Genomic DNA, 25445 nt, shown 5'->3' with positions numbered 1-25445 from the left:
AATATAAAAGCACATATAGATTAATAGTAAAGGGATAGAGAAAGATATGCCATGCTAGCACTAACCAAAAGAAAGCAAAGGTAGCTATATTAATTTCAGACAAAGTCAACTTTGGAGCAAGGAAAATTATCAGGAATAAAGAGAGCCACTGCATAGTGATAAAGGGATTAATTATCAAAGAAGACATAACAACAATTAATGTGTATGTGCATAAAAACTGAGTGTCAAAATACATAAGAAAAAAATGGATAGAGCTACAAGGAGAAACAGACAAATCCATTATTCTATTTGGAGCCTTCACTATCCCTTTGTCAGTAATGGACAGATCCAGCTGGATGAACATCAGTAAAGACATCACTGAACTCAACAGCATGATCAACTATTGAATCTAATTGACATTTATAGATCACTTCACCCAGCAACAGTAGAATACACATTCTCCTCAAGCTCATATGGAAAATTCACCAAAATATATCATATTTTAGGCCACAAAACACACCTTACCAAATTTAAAAGTAGAAATCATACAATGTATGCTCATACCACAATGGAACTAAACTACAATTCAACAACAGAAAGATATCTAGAGAACCACAAAATACTTGGAGATTAAATAACACACATAAGTAACAAACTGGTCAAAGGAGACTCAGGAGAAATTAAATAATATTTGAACTAAATGGAAGTGAAAGTGCAGCTTATCAAAATTTCTGAATTGCAGTGAAAGCAATGTTTAGAAGGAAATTTATACCACTGACTGCATATATTAGAAAAGAAGAAAGATATACAAATCGATAATCTAAGCTTCCATCTTAGTAAACTAGAAAAAGAAGAGAAAATTAAATCCAAAGTAAGCAGAATAGAAATCAATGATATTGAAAACAGGAAACCAATAAACAAAATCAATGAAACCAAAAACTTGTGCTTTGAAAATATCATTAACATTCATAAAGCTCTAGCCATGGAGACAAAGGAAAAAAGAGAGAAGACACAAGTTACTAATATCAGAAATGAAACAAGGTACATCACTACAGATACAGGATATTAAAAGGATAATAAAAACATGATGAACAACTGTATACTTACAAATTTGATGAAATGGACTAATTCCTTGAAAGATATAATCTGTCAAAACACAAGAAGAAATAGACAATTTAAATAGGACTATATTTATTAAAAATATTGAATCATAACTAATAACCTTCCAAAACAGAGAGCATCAGTTCCAGATGGACTCACTAGTGAATTCTACCAAATATTTAAAGAAGAAATTATTCCGGGCCGGCCCCGTGGCTCAGTGGTTAAGTGCGCGTGCTCTGCTGCTGGTGGCCCGGGTTCGGATCCCGGGCGTGCACCGACGCACCGCTTCTCCGGCCATGCTGAGGCCGCGTCCCACATACAGCAACTAGAAGGATGTGCAGCTGTGATATACAACTATCTACTGGGGCTTTGGGGGGGAAAATTATAAAAAAAAAAAGAAGAAATTATTCCAATTCTCTGCAATTTTTTCTAGAAAATAGAAACAGAGGAAGCATATCATAACTCATACTATGAGGCCAGCATTAACTTAATACCAAAACCAGATAAAGACATTACAAAAAAAGAAAACTACAGACCAATACCTCTCATGAACATAGAAGGAAAATTCTCAACAAAATATTAGGAAATCAAATCCAATATGTATAAAGAGAATTATACAGTTCCAGGTATGCAACACTGGTTCAACATTCGAAAATCAATTAATGTAATCCATCACATCAACTGACTAAAGAAGAAAAACCATATGATCATATCAATAGATAGAGAAAAAGCATTTGATAATATCCAAAACACATTCATAATAAAAACTCTCAACAAACTAAGAATAGACAGGAACTTCTTCAACCTGATAAAGAACATCAACAAAAACCAGCAACTAACAACATACTTACTGAGGAGAAACTGTATCCTTCCCCACTAATGCCAGGAACAAGGCAAGAATGTCCCCTATCACTACTCCTACTATTCATTATCATACTGAAAGCCCTAGCTAATGCAATAAGGTAAGAAAAGAAAATACAGCATATATAAATTGGGAAGGAAGAAATTAAACTATGTGCACAGATGACATGATTGTCAATGTAGAAAATTCCAAAGAATTGTCAAAAAAAACAAAAAAAAACACGTCTTAGATCTAATAAGTGATTATAGCAACGCTGCAGGATACAAGATTAGTATACAAAAGTCAATTGCTTTCCTATATACAAGGAATAAACAATTAGAATTCAAGGTAAAAAACACAGTACCATTTACATTATCACCAAATGAATGAAATACGTATAAATCTGACAAACTATGCATAATATTTATATGAGGAAATCTACAAAATTCTGATAAAAGTAATTAAAGAACTAAATAAATGGAGAGACATTCCATGTTCATGAATAGGAAGACTCAATTTTGTAAGTTGTCGGTTCTTCCCAACTTAATACATAGATTCAACACAATCCCAATCAACATTCCAGCAGGTTATTTTGTGAATATCAACAAATGGATTCTAAAGTTTATATGGAGAGGCAAAAGATCAGTATTTCCAGCATAACATTGAAGGAGATGAACAAAGTCAGAGGGCTGACACTATCCTGACTTCAAGACTTACATTAAAGCTATAGTAATCAAGACAGTGTGATAATGACAAAAGAATAGACAAATAGATCAATGGAACAAAATAGAGAGCTCAGGCATAGACCCATACAGATATATGTAACTGATCTTTGACAAAATAGCACAGATAATTTGGTAGAGAAAGGACAATCTTTTCAACAAATGGTGCTGGAACAACTGGACATCCTCATGCAAAAAAAAAAAAAAAGGAATCTAGATAGACCATACACTCTTCACAAAAATTAAATCATAATGGATCACAGATGAATGTAAAATGCAAAACTATAAAACTCCTAGAGATAACATAGAAGAAAATCTAGATAACTTTGGGTTTGTCAATGACAAAGATATGATTCTTTTAAGAAAAAAAATAATTAAGTTGAAATTCATTAAAATTAAAGAAATCGTCTTCTCTTCAAAGGACACTGTGAAGAGAATGAGAAGACAAGCCACAGACAGGGAGAAAATATTCTCAAAAGATATATCTGATAAAAGACTATTATTCCAAATATAAAAATAATTCTTAAAACTCAAAAATTAAAAAAATAAACAACTCAGGAAAAATGGGAAAAATATTTCAATTATTTTGGATACATACCCAGAAGTAGGATTGCTGGATCATATGGTAGCTCTATTTTTAATTTTTTGAGGAAGCTCCATACTGGTTTACCTTTTGCATGCCCACCAACAGTGTGCAAGAGTTCCAATTTCCCCACATCCTCACCAACACTTGTGTTTTGTTTTTTTGATAATAGCCATCCTGACAAATGTAAAGGGATATCTCATTATGGTTTTGATTTACATTTCCCTAATAATTAGTGATGCTGAGCATTTTTTCATATGCCTGTTGGCCGTTTGTATATATATCTTCTTTGGAGAAATATCTATTCAAGTCCCTTGCACATTTTTTGATCAGGTTATTAGTTTTGTTTTGTTTTTACTATTGAGTTATAGGAGTTCCTTATATATTTTGGAGATTAACCCCTTATCAGATATATGGTTTTCAAAATTTTCTCCCATCTGGAAGAGATATGAGCACTCTGATGTTCACTGCAGCACCATTCACAACAGCCAAGATGTATAAAATCCTAGTCCATCAACAGATGAGTGGCTAAAGAAAATGTAGTATATACATACAATATAATACTATTTAGCCTTTAGAAAAAAGAAATTTGCAATATGTGACAACATGAATGAACCTTGAGGACATTGCGCTAAGTGAAGTAAGCCAATCACAGAAGCATAAATACTGCATGATTCTACTTTTGTGAAGTATCTAAAAATAGTTCAATTCATAGAATTAAAAAGTGGAATAATAGCTTCCAGGGGCTGGGGGAGTGGGAAATGGGGAGTTACTTATCAACATGCATAACGTTTCAGTCAAGCATGATGAATAAGCTTTAGAGATCTGCTGTCTAACATTGTACCTATAGTCAATAATAATACACCGTATGCTTAAAAGTTTGCTAAGAAGATGGATCTCATATTAAGTGTACTTTCCATAATAAAAGACAATTTTAAAAAAGAAAAGAAATGGGCAAAAGATCTGAACAGATACCTCACCAAAGATGATATACAAATGGCAAATATGCATATAAAAAGGTGCTCAACATAATATGTCACTAGAGAACTGCAAATTAAAATAAAAATGAGATATCACTATATACCTATGAATGGTGAAAATCCAAAACATTTATGACACCAAATGCTGATAAGCGTGTGCAGCAACAGGAACTCTCATTCATTACTGATGGGAATGCAAAATGGTAAAGCCACTTTGGAAGACAATTTGGTAGTTTCTTAACAAAATAAAATATATTTTGAGCAAAGAAATCAGCAATCATGCTCCTTGGTATACAACCAAATGAAATGAAAATTTGCATCCACACAAAAAGCTGTACGCAGATGTTCATAGCAGCTTTATTCATAGCTGCTAAAACTTGGAATAACCAAGATGTCCTTCAGTAGATAAGTAGATAAATAAACTGTGGTACATCTAGACAATGGAATATTATTATCAGTGCTATAAAAGAAATGAGCTATCTAGACATGAAAAGACATGGAAGAACCTTAAATGTATGTTACTAAGTAAATGAAGACTATCTGAAAAGGCTATATACTGTATGATTCTGTCTATGCGACATTCTGGAAAAGGCAAAAATATCGAGACAGTAAAAAGATCAGTGATTTTCAGGGTATAGGGAATAGGAAAGGATAAATAGGCAAAGCACAGAGGATTTTTAGGACAATGCAACTATGTTGTGTGATATTGTAATAGTAGACACACGACATTATACATTTGCCAAATCCATAGAATGTAGCCACTAAAGGTAAACTATAGACTTTGGTTGATAATGATGTGTCAATGTTGGCTCTTCAGTTGTTACAAATGTACCATACTGGTGCAGGATATTGACGGCGGGATGCTGTGTTTGGGATGAACTAGAGAGTATGTGGTGTGGGCTCTCTCTGCATTTTCCACTCAATTTTTCTGTGAGTCTAAAACTGCTCTAAAAATAAAGTCTACTAATTTTTTTGAAAGTTCATAAAGGTAACTAGCTGCTATCTTGTGCCATGGTGAATTTCCAAGGCAACAAGCAAGTTTCAATCAATTGGAATGATTGATGTTTTTGTCAAGTCCCTGAGTGTCAGGGAAACAATGAAGATAGGTCTTGGTGAAGTGCCCGATTTCAGTTGTGATGTGGGATAGTATAATTTATAGTTAACCACTAAAATCAACTTTTCCTACTTCATAATTTCCCTAAAAGAAGACAAAAATATTTGTTTGCTGGAATCCTACTTTGGAATACAATTTAATGTTGGGGTACATTGTATGAGTTGATAAAATAAAATTAAAATTGTTTAATTTTTAATTTTTCATACATGAGTTTTTATTAATAATAATTTAACCACATCTATCATTACAAAGAGAAATGGGTGTATATTTTCTTTACAGACAGCAAAAAGTGTTACTGTTGTCTTTGTATTTTCAACCAAAAGGATAGATGTCCCTTAAAGTAAGAGAAGTTATGGCTATATTGCTGGTGTCTCGTCCTTCCTCTCTCAGTCCTCAAAAACTGACCTTACACCTTTATTCAGATGAGCATTTCAGTTTGTTTTGCAAATAATCTCCCTTTACTAGACTTAAAGTCTCCTGGTGTAAAGGTAGGGCATAATATGAAAAGCAATATATTTAGTACAATGTAAATTTTCAAGTTCAGAGTTGTATGCCAATACCTTCTAGAAAGCAAAAGGATAAATTTAAAAAAACATACTTAGATGAAATTAAAATAGAGTTGAAAATAATATTTCTTCAAGATGAATGTACATTAAGGCTTTATAATGATCATTGATCTTTGTATTATATCAAGCCCAAAACTGTCAGAAGACGATGGTTCCTCCTTCCTAACAGTACTGTGGTAAGAACTGAAAATTATGACTTCTTTAAAAATATAGCTTTTTTATGCTACATTAAATAAGAAATAATTAATAACTCACTCAAACTACCTGGGATCGCAAAACGTCTCTATCTTGCATGCCGAATCTAATGATTAATAGTAGCTGCCTGTAGCCCTTTGCTTACAAGTATGATGAAACCAGGTCCAAGCTCAGTGGCATGATTGATTAGTCTTATCTCTCTTGGCTGTGAGAGGGCACATACCCTAAATATGTGTTGACTCTGCATAATTCTTCTAAATTCAATTCAATTTAGGTCATTTCAATTCAATTCAAATGAACAAGAACACAGAAAAGTGATTCTTTTTTACAGTATAAAATGTAAAAGTCATTTCCCAGGATCTTATACTTCATCCAGAAAAGAAGGCCCGAGACCCAAAATAAGTAAAGGATATACAAGAATGAGCACGATCAAATGATAACATGGATTGGAAGATAGTAAAAAGAGGAGACGGAAGATATCTAAATGGGCCAAAAATGAAGTAGACTTTCTTAAAAGAATTTACTAAAGCTAGGCCTTGAAGAAGGGTTTTAAAAAGCAGAGAGAAGAAAGGACTAATAAATGTAAAGAAATGGAAAATGAATAAGCAATAAGTGCTGGATGCTATTTTATTTTCAGACCTTTCTGAGACTGCCTAAGTATAAAAAAATTAAGTCAAGAGTGAATAATCTTTCATTCTAGAGGTTCCTTTATTGTTTTGTTTTGTTTGCTTTGCTTCTTGGTTTTTACATCTCAAGTTACCTTTCCAAATGCAGTAATTGTAAGGTACTTACAATTAGAGCAGATATAATAATTCAGTAATGCAAAGAAACATATTTAGCACCTTTATCTTTATGTCCTAAATCAAGAATCACCATTCTATCATGACCAACAAAATGAGGGACGGGGCAGGGGGAGGAGGAGAGAGAGGAAGAAGGAGAGAGAGAGAGGCCATATACAAAATATATAGAAGATATTTTCAAAATGGGGCATCTGTGTATATGAATAAGTAGACATCATAAAGTTATTTTAAACATTTTTATTCCTATTTCCTTGTGGCAATCATTCATACTATTATTATTTTCTTTTAATTCCTCTGCAGCCCTTCCAAGAACTCAGTTTGTGGAGAAGTCTAGTAGAGGTACCATATTTAATGCTTTATCTATATTTTCCAACGCTAGTAAACTATATTAAGAACATAATCAATTCTGAACATATATTGTTTTCAATATGACCACATCCTTTCTCACTCAGCTGGTATTCTGGGTTGCTGAAATGACTTATTATTTGGGACCTATAGACCTCATTCAGTGTAATAATTTCTCACTACATCTATCAACATAAATTTCATTTAAATCTTTTATAATTTGTAAAATATAAGCCCATTTGAGAATGTTTATTAAGGTGTCATGCCTTTTATTTTAAGATAGTCTGTCCTAGTTTGCACTCCACTATTAACTGCTATCACAGCACCCAGTTTGTTTCCTATATGGATCTTGCCACAAATTGGAATTAATTTGTTTTGTTATTTTTTTATTTGTCTATGATATCCCCCCCTCTAGAATGTACGAACTATTATATATAGCAGGGACCATGTCTGTCTTGTTCAACATTCTACCCTGAGTACCAAGCAAAGTGCCTGACACACAGGGGACCCTTAATAAATACATTTGCTGTAAGTAAATAGATGAACCACAAATAAACCTTAAAATGCATCCTGGTACCATCATGTATCAAATGTCATGAAAATTGGCTAACTTCTTGAAATATAAATAAACGTGAAGAAAAACAAACGTCGTGGTAGGGAAGGGGGAGAGTTGAAGCAAACACAAAATGCCTAGCAGTCAAATTGAAACAGAGAGCTCACTTAAGTTGATGAATAATATATCCAAACATTCTAAAGGTCATTGCAATATTATTGGAGCCACAAATAAGTAAATAAATTAACCAAGAGAAATGTCTCCTCATTATTAATGAATGATTTTTAGTCTTAGTAGTAAATCAGTTTCAAGAACGTTTCAGCAGCCAAAGTCTAGTATTAGGACTTAAATATATTATAAAAAGAAATAAGAGGGGGGCCAGCTCCGTGGCTTAGCGGGTAAGTGCGTGCGCTCCGCTACTGGCGGCCTGGGATCGGATCCCGGGCGCGCACCAACGCACTGCTTCTCTGGCCATGCTGAGGCCGTGTCCCATATACAGCAACTAGAAGGACGTGCAACTATGATGTACAACTATCTACTGCGGCTTTGGGGGGGAAAAAAAAACTGAGGAGGATTGGCAATAGATGTTAGCTCAGAGCCAGTCTTCCTCAGCAAAAAGAGGAGGATTAGCATGGATGTTAGCTCAGGGCTGATCTTCCTCACAAAAAAAAAAAAAAAAAAGAAATAAGAGGGAATAATTGAAGTCAGAAGCAGGATCTTCAGTCAACAGTAACAATCCTAAGACCCCTAATATGCTTTGAACTTTTGTGGTGAGTTATCCATTCCATGTAAATTTAAATATTCAAAAGAGGACTGTATTTCTAATGGAAATGTGCTAGAGCTTAGGGATTGTTCCAAGTCAATGAATAATTATTTTGATTGTACTATAAATCAAAAAAGTAAGCATTACTGATAATTCTTTATTGAGGAAAATCAAAGTAATTAGAATGTGTACCTCCTCTCCAGATCAGATGGATTAGTTTATTCTAAACTTTGGAGTTTCTGCAAGTTTTTATGTTGTTAGATTCCAGTCTTGCCACTTAGGTTCTCTGATATTGCACAGGAATTAATTTTAAAAGACAAGTAAGGAATTAAATGTGTAATTTTAATAAAATAATGGTAGAAATAGTCATAACTTTTTATAAAGGTATTACTATTTTTTTTATGTCACCTCACTCCCAAAAAAGAAATCTTGGAAAGAAAATTCTATAATGAATCTTATCTTTAAGATTGTACTTAAAATTATGGGAAAGAACTACTACAGAATTCGAAGACCAAATGGAAAATATAGCTATTTCTCCCTGTAAATCTAATGTTTACTTAATATAACTACTGCTGTGTGTCAAAGTATGAAGACAATGATTAATTTCAGAACAAAATGGGCACACAGTTCCTGTTACCTATTATGAGGATTAATATGGATGACCAAGAAGTATATATGAGGAGTCCTAACAGCTTTCACAGAAATTATCGGAGTACTTAGTGTGCCTGTAGCCACAAGACAGGAATTTGTGGACGTGTGATGTTTTAAGAGAAAGAAACTATGATCCTCCCATTGATGCGAATTAAACAATAATGTATTGTTTTATATTTGAACTTCTATGTCAGGAAAGACAAGCAGAGAATTTTCCTCAATCATATGCTTATTTAAATGTTCGGTTTTCCTTATCTGCAGAGAACTGTTCTCCATGTTTTATATTTCTGAACATACAGTCCAGAAGGAAAGAAAAAAAGTACAAGATATGATAGTCACTTTCTGGAATATGTTTTATTTTGTTTTGACATACTGAACTAGAAGTCTTTAATTACCTCCCCATCACACATTCCCTTCTAAATCCTTATTATGTAACACGACCCTGCTCCTGCAATCTGCCTACTGCCACACTCACCACCCATACATACAGACAACTGAGTCAATATATATCCAAGTTCTATCAGTAAATGGGCTGACTATCAATCTATAACTTTATTCTGCTTTGAAAAGATGAACTGAGCTTATGAGATGTCTCTTGGAGACAATTTTATAAGTGACTTAGGGAGTGTTTTATGGTTGGGGATAGTTTGAATAGCCTTGGCCCTACATGTATTTTCTCAAAGATCATATAATAATACTCAATTATAAAATCACCTGTGCCTGTTTTTTTTTTTTTTAATAGCATATGTGTAATCATTCCCTAATCTGTTCTATGGCAGTTGTTCTCCACTTTTCCTTTGAATCAAATTTGGGAATTCCTATTTTGCTAGGAATTAGCCATTTCCTCTAAATTTTCATGTTCTTGGTAAGATAAGTAAATTGCTGCAGTATTTTTAAAATGTCTGACAGTATATATTAACATTTAATAATACACATACAATTTAAGTGTCCAATCTCCACTTCTGAGAATCTAGCTAATAGAAATATGAGCAATAATATATAAAAGTATGTGAATAAGGGTGTTTATTATAGCATTGTGTGTCGTGACAATAAAATAACTAAAAGCATTTTTAATGTCCAACAATAAAGAAATGGTTTAAAATATTTTAAGTGTCATCTAAAAGCATAAATTAATGGGTAGAGTTTAAGTTTGGCAAGATGAAAAGAGTTCTGGAGATGGATAGTGGTGTTGGTTGCACAACAATGTGAATGTACTTAATGCCATTGAACTGTATACTTAAAAAATGTTAAGATAGTAAATTTTATGTGTATCTTACCATGAGTAAAAAATGAAAATAAAAATGAAACATAAAGTTTACATTTTTAAAAATTATTATTTTATTTCTCGTTCTAGGTCAAGTGAAATGACTATCACTCAAGATTTTTAATCAGAGAATGTGGGGTGCGTGTGTGCATTTTCCCTGTATGAGACATATGTTCAGTAAACAGGATCTAGTAAGGAGAAAGAGATTTGTCTGAGACTATCTGCCAAATGGGTGATACTTCTACCCTATCTCAATGCATTATAGCAGAAAATACTTTGATTCTACATCATATATGCTACATAAACCTCTAAATAGACTAGATTGTGAATACATAGCAATTGCATAAATTCACATGTAGTATTCCATGGATCTTTTTTAAACTAAAGGATTTAATTAAAAGAGCACCCTAAGGAGACACCTAACTAAACCTAAATATATATAAAGTTATTCTATTATTTTTATTATGTTTTTTAATACTCAGATTTCTTCACAGTTGAATGCATGACTTTTTAATTCAAAAGGGATTTAGTTCCTGAGACAAATGAAAACATAAAAAAATGTTAAACTGTTTTTATAAAAGTATTTTTCTTAATTTCTAACAAATCCCCTAGGGTTACTATTATAAGAATGATAGCTACAGTCTTGAATAAATATGTAAACTAAAGTTTTATAATTTAAAAATACTGAAATTTTGGTTAAATATTGAAGATTAAATATTCTGATTTATTAACAATTTAGCATAAATCCCCTTCATTGTAAACTCTGCTGAAACTTTTCCAGTTTTAGGCACTTTCTCACTTTAATAAAAGTTCATTCTAATAAACACAATTTAATCTTTCTCTGATAATTAATCTTATCAAAGTGCCTTCAGGATTATTACCCAGAGCATAAGTACTCATGGCTCAGGTTAAAATTTTTGGAAAAAGAGGAAAAAAAAATGCTACTGGCTCCAAAACTTACTGTAGAAATGCCTGTTTATACTACATTCTTAATGTCAAATTGTTTTCTTGCAATTTTTCTCTCTTTGTCTAAAAAATATGAGCCAAGATCTAGGTAATAGTTTTTCCTTTATAATATTTTGCTCAGGCATCCCACCCAGACTTCATTGAATAGAGCAGCAAACTGACTTGAATTGTCAAGTCCCAGCAACTTGTACAGCTGAGACTTTTAATTGGAAACACAGGATCAAGTGCCTGTTAAGACAAGGCTGAAAAACTAAATTCCCAACTCTCTTCCTCTTCTGCTCATGCTGACACAGTACTATCAACCGTAAATAACAAGGTGTGATGAGATGCACTTAGAATGCCAGTTGTCCATGATTCTTTCCTCATGTAAAATATTTCTCAGATATGCTTCAACCAACTGCCTTAGGAATCTGAGTGGGGATTTTTAATGGATTTAATATATGAATCAGATTTACATAAGACTATAAACTTGTCTCTAATATATAATAAAAATGAGAAATGTTCTACATCTGATTTTTATTCCAGAGACTCTTCTCAATCTAAATATTAAAACGATTAAGCAAATTATAGGTGAAAATACTTTCTTTTTTTCCGTAAACTTCTGCTTAGCAGAGGGAAATTTACGAAAATTCATTTATTTCAAAGTGGTTCTAAATTTCTGATTTTTTACGTGATAAAAAGGTCACTGTAATTTAGAATGTTTATACTTCAATGACCCCAAAATGGCTGGTAAATGTAGAGAGAAGGTTATTTTGAAAATAATTATTTTTAACGATCCAATTCTATGTATAATCTTAGAGCAAATGTGTACAAATGAATTGGAATATGGACAATATTTAGATGGTTACATAAATACAATTTTGATTTGATTTACTGATCATATTGTGGGAATTATTCTCTTGGACTTATGTTGTTATTTTAACATAGTATTTTCGGTAAAGTAATATTTTTAAGTGAAAAAAATAAAAACAGTCCAAAGTTCTAGCCCATTGTTAATTAAGCTTATAAGGAAAGATGTTTACAAAAATTAAGTTCAAAGTACAATAAACTAAGCAGGTGTTCACAAGTGTTTCTACATGTTGGTCACTGTGGTCATATCGTACAACCAGTTTTTATTAGTCTATCTCTATAATATTTGTTTGTTTGTTTTTGCCTTTTCTCACATAATCTCCATATCCTAGCTGAGCAAGAACCCTAGAAAGCAAGCATAAGAGCCCCATAAAGAAAATTACTAAATATTTGAGTAAATAATCAGAGTAAATTGTCATCTGTAGTCAACTTACAGTCTAACAGAAAATGTAAAATGTGAAAAATGAAGCCGCACAGGAATTTAGACTGTTATTTTAAGAATTTCTTCTAAAGACAACACCCTTTGGGGAGATGTCCTCTTGCATTCTTTCGTTGCCAGGATCTTTTCCAGTCTAAGAGTACTGATATATGTTTTATTTGGATTTTCTTTTTGAGGGGAGGGGTTGCAGAAAAGGCTGGATGAGGAGTTCTGTTACAGACATGGGCAATTTTCTGAAGTCAGGCAACATTCCTCTCCAAAACAGTTTCTCACAACTCTTAAAAAGAGACCTTCTTGGGAAATCGCTGAGTTGAGTCTAATCTTATAGCATTGTTCCGCAATGGTTAAAGTTGACAACTCATGTTAAAATTAGTAATTAATTGTGTAAAGTGCCTATATCTTTACGTGTTTATTTCATCTGCGAACATTAATTATATATTTTACATTGAGTCTGCAGCTTTTCTCTCTTTAAGATTTTGTAATTTGTGATTATGAAGGCAGCACATCTTCAATGTTTTGTGGCACTAAGTACCATTAAAAGCCACTTTATGGCTCTCCAATCATTAAAACCATAGTATTACTGGAGCAGTGAAAAGAACTCTGCCTACTACCTGAGGATAATGCCACCATTATGTTGGAGTTTAATGGAGTAAGGATAAAGGCCAAGCACAACATGACCCTGCGTTTTATTTGACCCTGTGATCATTTAGCATTGGACTGTGAGTCCAGCACAGCTGTCAATTCTGACTTTCCAATGCACTCAGGAAAGTATGCAACCTATATCCTATTTCCTAAGCAGAAATGATTTAAGTAATTAGTTTAAAAAAAAAAAACAACTTATTGAGAGTTCTTTGCCCCTAGGTCATCACCTCCTTCTTTGATTTTGGGATCAGGAGACTAAAGACAATATTTTAAAATAATAAATAAATAAAATTTCAAAAAATAAGAAAAAAATCTAAAAACCAATTAAATTTTCTTTTTCTTTCTTTCTTTCTTTTTTCACTCTTGGCACAGAGCAAGCGGGAAGTTACTTCTCACGGTTCCGGGTTTCCTCGCGCCCCGCCCGCCCGCCCGCCCTACCAGAGCTACGGGCTTTTCGTCCCTGGGTCGGTCTGTCCTGCGGAGAGCAATCCCTGTCCATCGGTCCGCGCTCTGCCCGCCCGCCGCGCATCTGCCCTTCTCTTTTGACTCCGCCCCGCATCTGTCCGGAACCGCCTGGCGTCTGAGCTGACCCAGTGCGCGTCTGCCAGTCAGTCCCTCCGGATCTGCCGCGAGCCTCAGGCTGCCGAAATCACCGCGCTTCACTCGGTCCGTACCCAGTGGGCATCTTGGGTATCTGGGCGGTCTGCGGTCCCCGCGCGTGTGTCTGTCTGTCTGTCTCTCTGTCCGATCCGCCGCCTGCAGCCTGCCTGACGGCCCCAGCGCACCAAGTGTCCAGTCTGCCCTTTCGCTGACGCTGAGTGTGTGTAGCGGCCTTAGTTAACTGCCAGCCCGCCTGAGACCGGCCAGGCAGCCGGCGGAGGAATACACGTTCGGCCCCTGCTCTTGTTGATACAATTTTAAGCCAACAGGAGCTCGAGGCCTGTATTTATGCAGAAAACGGGTCGTGAGGCCTCTGTTTGCAATGCTAGATCTGGGGAGCCAGCCAGCTGCTTGATGATTTAACGGGGAAAGGGAAATTTCTTTCCTACTACTGGCTTTTGAAACTGATTTTAAATCTGAATGCGTGGAAATTATAAGTCCCCATAGAGAGAACAGATTCATTATTGGGGTGCCTTTTTGTCTGATGCATTTGTTCTGAGCCTGCTGACCAGCTGTTTCTGAACTTCATTTTCTCAGCCTCAACAGTGATTCTGAGTCTGCTTTTAGCTTCCTTCGCCTTGGCTTTTTTTCTGTTTGTGAACAGCTGCTTGGCCCATAGCTTAGAGAAAGCAGCCTTTTTTCTCTCCCAAGAGTCTCCTCCCTCTACTCAGAGAGATGGGGAGTGGGGAGCCTAATCCTGCTGGTAGGAAAAAGAAGTACCTCAAGGCTGCCCTTTACGTGGGTGACTTGGACCCAGATGTCACCGAGGACATGTTATATAAAAAGTTCAGGCCTGCTGGCCCTCTGCGCTTCACCCGAATCTGCCGTGACCCGGTGACCCGCAGCCCCCTGGGCTATGGCTATGTTAACTTCCGCTTTCCTGCGGATGCCGAGTGGGCCCTGAACACCATGAATTTTGATTTGATTAATGGCAAACCATTCCGCCTCATGTGGTCTCAGCCAGATGACCGCTTAAGAAAGTCTGGAGTTGGAAATATATTCATCAAAAATCTGGACAAATCCATAGACAATAGGGCCCTTTTTTATTTATTTTCTGCTTTTGGGAACATTCTCTCCTGCAAAGTCGTATGTGATGACAATGGCTCCAAGGGTTATGCCTATGTGCACTTTGACAGCCTGGCCGCTGCCAATAGGGCCATCTGGCACATGAATGGAGTGCGGCTCAACAACCGCCAGGTGTATGTTGGCCGATTCAAATTTCCGGAAGAGCGGGCAGCTGAAGTCAGAACCAGGGATAGAGCAACTTTCACCAATGTTTTCGTAAAAAATTTTGGAGATGACATGGATGACGAAAAACTGAAGGAAATTTTCAGTGAATATGGGTCAACTGAGAGTGTCAAGGTGATAAGAGATGCCAGTGGGAAATCTAAAGGCTTTGGATTTGTGAGATATGAGACACATGAGGCTGCCCAAAAGGCTGTGTTAGACCTGCATGGAAAGTCCATGGACGGAAAGGTCCTATATGTAGGGCGAGCACAGAAGAAAATTGAACGTCTGGCTGAGTTAAGGCGAAGATTTGAACGGCTGAGATTAAAAGAAAAAAGTCGGCCTCCAGGAGTGCCTATCTATGTTAAGAACCTGGATGAGACCATTGATGATGAAAAACTGAAGGAGGAATTTTCTTCCTTTGGATCAATTAGCCGGGCCAAAGTGATGGTGGAAGTGGGGCAAGGCAAAGGATTTGGTGTCGTTTGCTTCTCTTCTTTTGAAGAGGCTACCAAAGCAGTGGATGAGATGAATGGTCGCATAGTGGGCTCCAAGCCTCTGCATGTCACCCTGGGCCAGGCCAGGCGTAGGTGGTGAGAATAAGAATGCTCAGTTTGTTTCAGCCTTAAGCTGGTGCCTGCTTAGTTTGGGCTATTTTGTGATAAGAAGTTATTTTATGCCAATTCACAGGTTTTTTTAAGTGAGTACTTTCTTTTGAAAAAAAGTGAAACTAGAAAACCTTGTTCATTTTAGTGAAGAACATAATTTCCAATTGTAAAACTGTCATTTTGTACTATTTTTTGATATAATATCTATAGGAATATGTAGAATAAAGTCTATTCCTCCACATGTTTTTTTTTTCTTAAACCTGTCAAGGTGAGGTAATTGAGTATATTTTCTTCCTTATTTCAATAATACTACTAAATTTAATTTCTTCTGTGAAATATTCTTGAAATGGTCCTTACTTCTGAGTCTCACAGAGTGAAAAATTCTAACTTGCTTTTTGAGAAATCAATAAAGCAGGGAAAAATATATGTGATCCAATTAACATTTGTGCATAATTTCACTTTAAATTATTATTTAAAATGAATATTCTTTTGAAAAGATGTGAGCTTTCTTTTTTCCCTTTATTTATTTATGTTTTGTCCTTTTTTAATATATTGTGGGCGTACCACAGACTTGATAGTGGCTTTGACTAAGTTTTGGGAGTTTTCTTTATTAACTTCATGCCCAGAGAAATAAGCATATTGGTATTTTCTCAATCAGTATCTTAGAAAATTAACACTTTAGGCATTGATTATTTAAATTATGAGTTTCATATTAAAAACTTTTCCTGAGATTTGATATTTGAGAACAGTCTAAGGAGCATTTTTACCATTCATTTTTCTAAACTCCTTAGATCCAAGTATCTACGCATACTTGGATCATGTTAAATTGACAAGAAAGATGAATAACTGCACTGAATTGCCTTTACCTATAGACAATTTTAAAATTTTACCTTCAGCCTTTATTGTGTCAATATAAAAGGTAAATAATGCATATAATGATGTTGAAAGACTACTTTGAAGAACATCTTTTAAACTTGTCATCTCTTGTTAACTGTTGAACATATCCATGTGATAATATTCACAGATGTTTCAAAGTTAAGGAAAAGGTTGTCTCTCTTGATTAAATCACATACCTCCATCTATCATATGAGAGCTATTAATCCAGTATGGTTCTCTTTATGTCTGGCTGCTTATAAATTGGGACAAAATGTTCTGTTCTATGTTGCAGTTACATTATTTAGCCTGTAATTTCTAGATTGCAGATTTTCCGTATCTTACTTGCAGTTCCCTCTTCTCCCCATCCATCTACCTTCCATCCATATTACACTTACTTCTGTGTTTTCTTTGGATTGCCTTCCTTATACTACATGACAGTTCAAATCCATTTTGGAAGGAGAGAAATAAATACCTAATTTATGTAAAATTTAAATAATTACTTGTTAAAAATAGGATTCACTCACACCACAGATCCAGCCATAAGAAAATGTTCTGTCTCTATTCCCAGTTGGTTTTATTACCTTATATAGAAATCTTTAGTTTCATGTATAATACAACATAAATATATGATTTTGTTAACATTTTTGTTAGCTATTTGCCCATAAAATAATGAGAATAAGCTGTTTCTATGTAATTTTTTATCCACAAATTACATGTATATTCATTTTCAAATATTTTCAAATGGACGTCACTGTTTTTATTGATTATAAACATAATATATGCTCATTGTAAAAAAATGTACACAATGCAGAAATTTATAAAGAAAGAAGTAAAATTCCCACAGTTCAAAGATAACCACTATTAATATTTTCAGTGTGTGCATATCCTTCCATGCCTTTTTCTTATGTGTACACACACTGTTTTACAAACAAAAATCATAGTATGTGTACTTTTATGTGTTTTTTTAAATTTTAAACTAAAACGTAATCATCTTTTCATGTCAATAAATATCAATCTGTATCATCATTTTAGTGACTGCATAGTATTTCATTGTGTTGGATGTGCTATAACTTATCTAAGTAGCTCATTACTGAATAAGATTTATCTTTTTCAATGTTTTCTACATTTGTAAACAATACTGTGATGAACATCTTTACTTAAAAACAGTATGAGTTAGCAACTAGAAGGATGTGCAACTATGACATACAACTATCTACTGGGGCTTTGGGGAAAAAAAATGGAGGAGGATTGGCAATGGATGTTAGCTCAGAGCCGGTCTTCCTTGGCAAAAAGAGGAGGATTAGCGTGGATGTTAGCTCAGGGCTGATCTTCCTCACAAAAAAACAAATAAACAGTATGAGTTATATGAGCTTGAGAAAAAATATCTATAGCATGTGAAAGCTTAAACCTACTAGAAAATAAAAATGCACATCATATTGATATATGTATCAAAATTTTGAACATTCAAGATATAGTCTTCATTTAAAATGACAAAAGAAAAACCAAAACTAATGTGATATAATTGTTCATATTTTATGAACTTACTTGCTTTACATCATTGTGATCATTAAAATATATGAAAACAATACAATTCCAAATAAAATTTAAAATAGTTACATTGGTAATTATTTACCATATGTACACTCTATTCCTTTTTACCCACTACCAATTTTTGTTTAAATTTATAAACCTGAAGTGTCAGTGTTTACCTAAAACCTTTATAAATGCTTTGATTCAGTATAAATCATGAAAGATTTCTAGAAAAAAATCTTCAAGAATAAGAATTTAATACACTGGGGAAATTATTTAGATATTTAAATTCTTACTGTTTTCAAAAAGTAGGCCAGTATAAAAAAAAGGAATAGTTAAAATATGCCTAAGTACAAATAAAATATACATGTTAGGACCCTACAAAACAGTCAAAAGAACTCTACAAATTTGGTTGGTAAAAAGCAGGGGAAAAATATAAATGGAAGATAATCTCTATTTGAACAAACACCTGGGTAGTTTCTCAGGCTTGTACTTTTCACTTTTAGCTACATTTAATAGACTCCTAATAATTAAGGCTTCCACGGGGGAGCAAAACAACTGAACACCTTGAATCAGTGACAAAGCATTAAGAATAAATTATTGTTCATTTCGTAGCACAAAATAATTAGTAAAAATTAGTAAAACTGTACTATCAATGGTCAAATTAAAAATGGACTATTTAATACAAGTTTTTTGTTCATTTGTTTTTTGTTTTTCTTCCTTTCTTTTAAGCTTTTCAAAACAGTCACTTGTACAAACTTCAAATGTGCCCAGGGAGAAGAAGAAAATTAAGAACATTGCTTTGTGATTGCAAACCATCATATAAAGGTTATTTGGGGGAGGCTTTTCTGTACAGACAGTTTCACACATACTGGTGCCTTTCTTCTTGTATCTATGGGTTAAGGGGAAAAATAAAATGTTACATGTAAGTGACATTTTTTGCCCAGTGGAAAAAAGTAAGAATACTTATTTCTTTAAGGGAATATTTAGGAATGGAGTGAATACCATCTTACCTATAAATAAATGACCTAATTTAAGGGAATAGTTAGTAATGTATGAATAAATGAACGAATATAGATGATTCAGGTGTTCTCAGCACCTATGACAATACCTGTAATATAGTTAGCATTCCATGATTACTTGTTGAATTCATAATCTATGGATTATATCCCTCCATTTGTTTGCTTTCCAATTTTCTTCTCAGTATTTGACAAAAGAAATTAGTTATTACAGAATAAGCCATTTTTATTAAATCTCATCCTATGAAGAAATAATTGAGAACTGATTGATTACATAAATTGGTGCTTGTAACATAGTATTATTGGTGACATAGGCTCATGCTTATAACTGTTTTTTCGTTATTGTTCAACACTTGATTGATGAGCCTGTCTTAGACAAAGCTTGTAATAATTGGAATAACTTAAAGTCTATTTGTAGAGTAACATTTTGTTAATAAATTAATGGTATGTTGCTTCAAGACCAAAAGGATTCCACAAGGTCTTGCTCCTACATTGAACCAAGTGATCACAATAATCCCTCAGAGACTAGCGCTTGCACATGCAAAATGAATTGATTCTTACATATTTCAGAGCGTAATTTGCTTCATATGAAGTGTAACCTAACAAATGGTTTCTTGGAGCCTCAAGAGAATTAATGTATCCCACTTAGCTCCAGGGGATCATGATCAGTAATTAGAAATAATCTAGCTACCATTGGAAATCTGAGAATAGAAAGGCTTGACTAACTCAATATACAAATACTGAGGATATAATTCCTATGAAACTTTAAAAAACTAACTCCAAGTACTTTCACCCTCAAAATCAAAGTCAATTTTAAAAGATCTGCCATCAGCGTTCTCACTGAATTTCTCATCAAAAGTTTGGGGCCTTTGTATTTTCGTTTATTTAATTAAAAAAAAAACATTTAGTGCTTTAGCGAGACTGCAAGAAAAGGGATGAGTGCTGATATTGTATGGCAAGACTCAGTCATCACAGTAAATTAGTTTCTTTGTTTTAGAACAATAGTAAATGAAACAACAGATGTTGGCATCTTTTGTATAAAAAAAATAAGCCTTCTATAATGTAGAAAAATACTTTTACATCCTTTTGAGATCGATTTGAAACTTCCAAAAGGGTAAATTACGCTTTTGAAAAATCAAGGACTTTTTAAATCAATATTTGGGGCATAAAAAAGTAATTTTAATCTAATTTACACAGAATGGCAAATGACTCTTTTTTTAAGTCACCTCTCTGAGGATTTGGGGCAGACTAAAGCCCTAAATAGAAAAAACAGAGAGGAATTTGCAAGCTTTTCTTTTTCAGTGTTTCAGGAAGTCCAAACTATATCCCTAATAGGTTTTATTGCACAAAATTCTATTGCGTGTTAATGTCTTTAAACGAGTAAATACTTTACTTTTTTGTGATGAAGGGCAGCTTTATTGCATTATGGTAAGGACGGTAAACAAAGCAATGCGAGTCAAGATGAAGAATTTGTTTCCCTGTTCACTAAAAAATAATTAAAAGAAGGGACATAGAGAAATAAAGAGTAACTTAAATGTTACAAATGTAAATGAATACTGTAAAGACAGTAAAATTCTACCTAGTTCAATATCTACTTTAAAGTGAAACATCATGAATAGTTTTCATTCAATTTGTATGGTTATTCTTAACACTGATTTGACTACTACAATAATACTAAACCTCAGGAACATTTCATTTGTAAGTGAATTTCTTAAATAATTGGTGCTCATCTGCTCCTCTCTAATCTCTTACCTCCATCACCTAATCTCAACTCCATCCCTGCTGAACACTCAAGTGTATATCAGATATTTCTAGTTTATGTAGAAATTTTTATTAGATGTGCATGTATGTGATATTGTACCATTTTGCTGAGATAAAGTTTCAGGACTTGCAGTGTTAAGCCACAGCAGATGGTAGGAAACGTCTGCTTTTTATATATGGATGAACGTATGTAGCTGAAGATATTCTTTTACAAAGATGTGAATATTAGAATTATGCTAATTAAACCAACAACAAAGCTATGGGGTCTGTTTGGAATTGTGGTTTCATAATGGGCTGGAGCATCTGAATACCAGAGACTGGGTAATACAACTAGAAATATGTATTGCTAATATGGGACAAATTTTGAGATATGAAAGCAACATTCCAAGCGTAACAAAACACAATGCTAAAAGAAACTGCCCAACTTTTCTGAAGTGGCAATATAGGCAATGAAAATTATCTAATGCAGCCTTTAGTTGTTTTGTGAAGACACACCACAAAAATGTGAATTGTCTTAGGCAAAGAGTAAAAATATATAGACAGACAGTTTTCTGCAACTTTTATTATATTTTGATATAAGTGAGACAAACTGCAGAAGAATGAAAAACAAAAGTATGAACTAAATATGTCTCTTACTTTAGTCTACAAAATAAGAACAGTTTTACTTTAAGCAGAATAATTTTCTTAGACCTCTGGGTCATTTTCACTACTTTTTATCTTTAGGTTGTGAGAGACATATATATAATCTATTTTAATGCAAATATATCTCCTCAATATATTCTATTTATAAAGCAATATATAAGCCAGAAAACAGTGTCACAACCTTTCCTCAAGAGCAAATTTCATCATACAGATCAAGTTTCTGATACAAGTAGTTGCATGCTTGAAATTTTTATCTCTAACTTGGGACCAAAAACTTAGGACTGTGAGAATTGTGTTTTAATTGATCTTGGATCATACATTTTTAGAGTATTATTTGATAGAACTGTTTATCTTGCTTAATGTGCAAAGGCTATCTATCTTTCAAGTTTCTGGATAAAATTGAAAATGTTATTAAATACTTGAAACAATATGGAATCTGTCCCCAAAAAACAAAATTAAGGCTCATTGATTAACTAAGAACACTATATTAAATGATTTTAGTCAATATTAGGAACTCATCAGTAAAAGAGAGAGAAATTTCAGATAAATTGAATACACATATTTTGAAATGCAAAATATGAATTAATACTAGTCAATACATTGTCCCCAGGGAGAGAGCTCCCACAAAAATATGTAAAAGTGAGGACTGGATAAAAAAGGGCAAAAAAGTCATGGAAATCCTTCATAACTACTCAGAGAGAGAAGCACATTTCTCTCGTGCAACATCAGTGTAGGCCCAAAGGAGCAATGAGAATGTAGAGAAGGTGAAGAAAAGAGGAAAGATTTGGCCCTTAGAAATATGAACTTGTGACACCCCATGGAGACTTCATTAAGAAGAGTTAGGATTTTATGCTTAAGTTGTCTCAGAAGATAAATTATTTCTTCCCCCCCCCCCAAAGCCCCAGTAGATAGTTGTATGTCATAGTTGCACGTCCTTCTAGTTGCTGTATGTGGGATGTGGCCCCAGCATGGCCGAAGAAGCAGTGCATTGGTGTGCGCCCGGGATCCGAACCTGGGCTGCCAGTAGCGGAGCACGCACACTTAACCGCTAAGCCATGGGGCCGGCTCCCTATTTCTTCCTCTTTTAATTTCACATATACTACCTAAAATCTTCAGGACTTCCTGAAATTCTTATTAAGGTATTACAGCAATAATTTCAAACTTCTAACAACAATGACTCTGAAATGTGCTATAGTATTTTGATTTTTCAAAGCTCCCTATGTTTTGTTGTTTGTACTCAGTTACATGTCCCAACATTTGCTCTTTCTAAGGTGCATTGGTAAATGTCTAAAATTACTATGACATAAATGGTAGCTCATTCCTATCAAAAATTCAAGGTTTGCATGGTGATTGGGGTGGGAGGCAATACTAATTCTAATAAAGTTAAAATCTTGTGTTTATAAAAAACTGGATGGGTGGATGGATATGTGCATATATACATACATATATACACAAACAATAATAAAGAGGGCATTAAAAGGGAGACAAGAACAAATGCATGGAATCCAGGAATAATGATGTGTCCCTTATCATATGGGTTTAAATTAAAAACCACAGACCTCCTAGACCAAAAAACAATGCTTTGATTCCCAAGCAAGCCTGTGTTCCAAGAAAAGGTGATTGGACAAATGACGACAGGTGGAAAGAGCCATAGGCAAATGTGGTCCCTGTGGCAATTCACTCTAGGGAGATCTTTACAATGAATTGATATTTACCAGCATGCTGGTAGTGAAGTACAGGCCCACATGTAGTTAAAATGCAGTATTGAAACTTGCTCAGTGCAAGTTGGCATTCTATGTTTCTCAAAATTTAGTTCAGAGTGTATCAGAATCATTTGGGGTGATTTTGTTAAAATTGAGATTCCTTGTTCAGCCCCAGTGGCCTAGTGGTTATGTTCGGCACACTCCACTTCAGCAGTCCGGATTTGGTTCCTGGGTGCGGACTTACACCACTTGTCTGTCAGTGGCCGTGCTGTGGCAGTGGGTCAAATACAAACAAGAGGAAGATTGGCAGCGGATGCTAGCTCAGGGTGAATCTTCCTCAGCAAAATAACAAATTGAGATTCCTAGGACTTTCTCTTGGTCTACTGAATCAAAATTAACATAGCAGTGGTGAAGTTGAGGTGAACAACAGAAATCTACATTTTTCGCATAGCCCCCAGGTGATTCTTATGCCCACTTATAAAGTTCTAGAACAGGAGTCAGCAAACTTTTTCTGTAAAGGACCAGATAGTAATTATTTTAGCCTTTATGGGACAAGAGGCAACATCAAGCATAATATGCGGGTACTTATATAACAAGAAAAACAAATTTCCACACATTTTAAAATTGACACAATTCAAAATATAATGATAAGAGCATATTTTTTGTAATACATTTCTAATAATAAGAATTTGGGGGGTTACATTTTGCTTAATTAGGGTTCAGAGTTGGTCTTCTCAATCATCAAATCAATTGCAAATGTGTTCATCTGTAAAAACCCATTTTTAGCTTGCAGGCCATACAAATATAAGTGGCAGCCCAGATTTGGCCTGCAAGTTATAGTTTTCCAACCCCTGATCTAGAACCACTTGTCTAGAAACTTTGGCCTAGAAAGTATTTTCCAAGGACAGTTACTTAGGATAAGTAATAAAAAAAAAAACCTTATTAACTGATATCATCCAATAAAATAAGTTAAAAATAAAGTTAAAAAATAAAACAAAAATTATAATAATTAAACCACAAATGTACCAGAACACAGTAGAAATGACACTTTTTTTCTAAATTTCTGGATGGGGAAAAATTTCTAAACAAATGCTAGATGAAAGTATCTAAAATGATTATGTTATAAAAAGCATCCCATTTTAGCAAAAAAGAATGTTATATATATATACACATAGCATACACGTATGTACTGTGTGTGTGTGTATGTAAAGACTATACAGTTACATCAAAACATTGAGTAATTTTCTTTGGTTATTAAGTTATAGGTGATTTTTGTTTTCTTCTTTTTCCATATTTATATTTTCTAAATGGTTTATAACTAAAATGTAGAACATCTTTAGTAAAGAAAATCTATTATAAAAATATAATTACAAAGATTTTATAATAACTGAGCTCCTATCTCCTCACCCTCTAAGTTAGCTCCTCCTTATATCTTCTCTATGTCAGCAAATGGCACCACTTTTCTTGCAGTTTTTAGGCCAAAAACCTTGGAGTTATTTTTAACTCCTTTCTTTTTCTCACATCCCATGGTCCAATCTGTCAGGACGTTATGATGGCTAAGCTTTGAAAATATATTCAAATCTCATGACTTATTATCACCTCTATTGCCAACAGCCCAGTCCAAACCACTATCATCTCTTACCTAGATTATTTCAGCAGTCTCCTAACAGATCGTCATGCTCTCATCCTTTTCTTCCTCTACTCTATTCTCCACACAACCAGCAAGATGATTCCTTACAAATAAAAGTCAGATCATGTAACTTCCCTATTCTCAATGTCCAATGGCAGTCCATCTCATACTCAATGAAGTTCAAAGCCCTTGCCACGACCTTACCTCACTGATTAAATCTCTTACTCCTCTTCTCCTTTCTCATGTCACTCCCACCACACCATCACTTTGATATTCTCAGAAATATTAAGCACAGTCCTATCTCAGTTTCCTTGTTCCTTCTCTGTCCTTTGCCTGGAACTCTCTTTACCCAGATACACGTAGGACTCATTCTATCAATTCACTCAGGTCTCGGTTAAAGGGTCATCAAACAAGAAAGGATTTTTCTCACCCCTCC

At 34.2% G+C, this 25445-nt stretch overlaps 1 protein-coding gene across 1 annotated transcript; it reads left to right on the top strand.

Moving 5' to 3' along the window:
* Window positions 1-13925: 13925 nt before the first annotated feature.
* PABPC5 (poly(A) binding protein cytoplasmic 5) lies at window positions 13926-17750 on the top strand. Its single transcript, XM_004436745.3, has 2 exons — window positions 13926-14019; window positions 14551-17750. The coding sequence occupies exon 2, from the start codon at window positions 14689-14691 to the stop codon at window positions 15835-15837; it is 1149 nt and encodes a 382-aa protein (XP_004436802.1). The 5' UTR covers window positions 13926-14019; window positions 14551-14688; the 3' UTR covers window positions 15838-17750.
* The last annotated feature ends 7695 nt before the right edge of the window (window positions 17751-25445 follow it).

The sequence above is a fragment of the Ceratotherium simum genome, chromosome X (genome assembly GCF_057802395.1).
Source record: "Ceratotherium simum simum isolate JZ-2026a chromosome X, ASM5780239v1, whole genome shotgun sequence".
NCBI lineage: Eukaryota > Metazoa > Chordata > Mammalia > Perissodactyla > Rhinocerotidae > Ceratotherium > Ceratotherium simum.
Note: the sequence above shows the minus strand (reverse complement) of the source record. Positions and strands in the feature narration are given on the sequence as shown.

Bases quoted from the DNA above. Each gene is read 5' to 3' on its own strand.
- PABPC5 (XM_004436745.3), top strand. From the start codon at position 14,689: ATGGGGAGTGGGGAGCCTAATCCTGCTGGTAGGAAAAAGAAGTACCTC.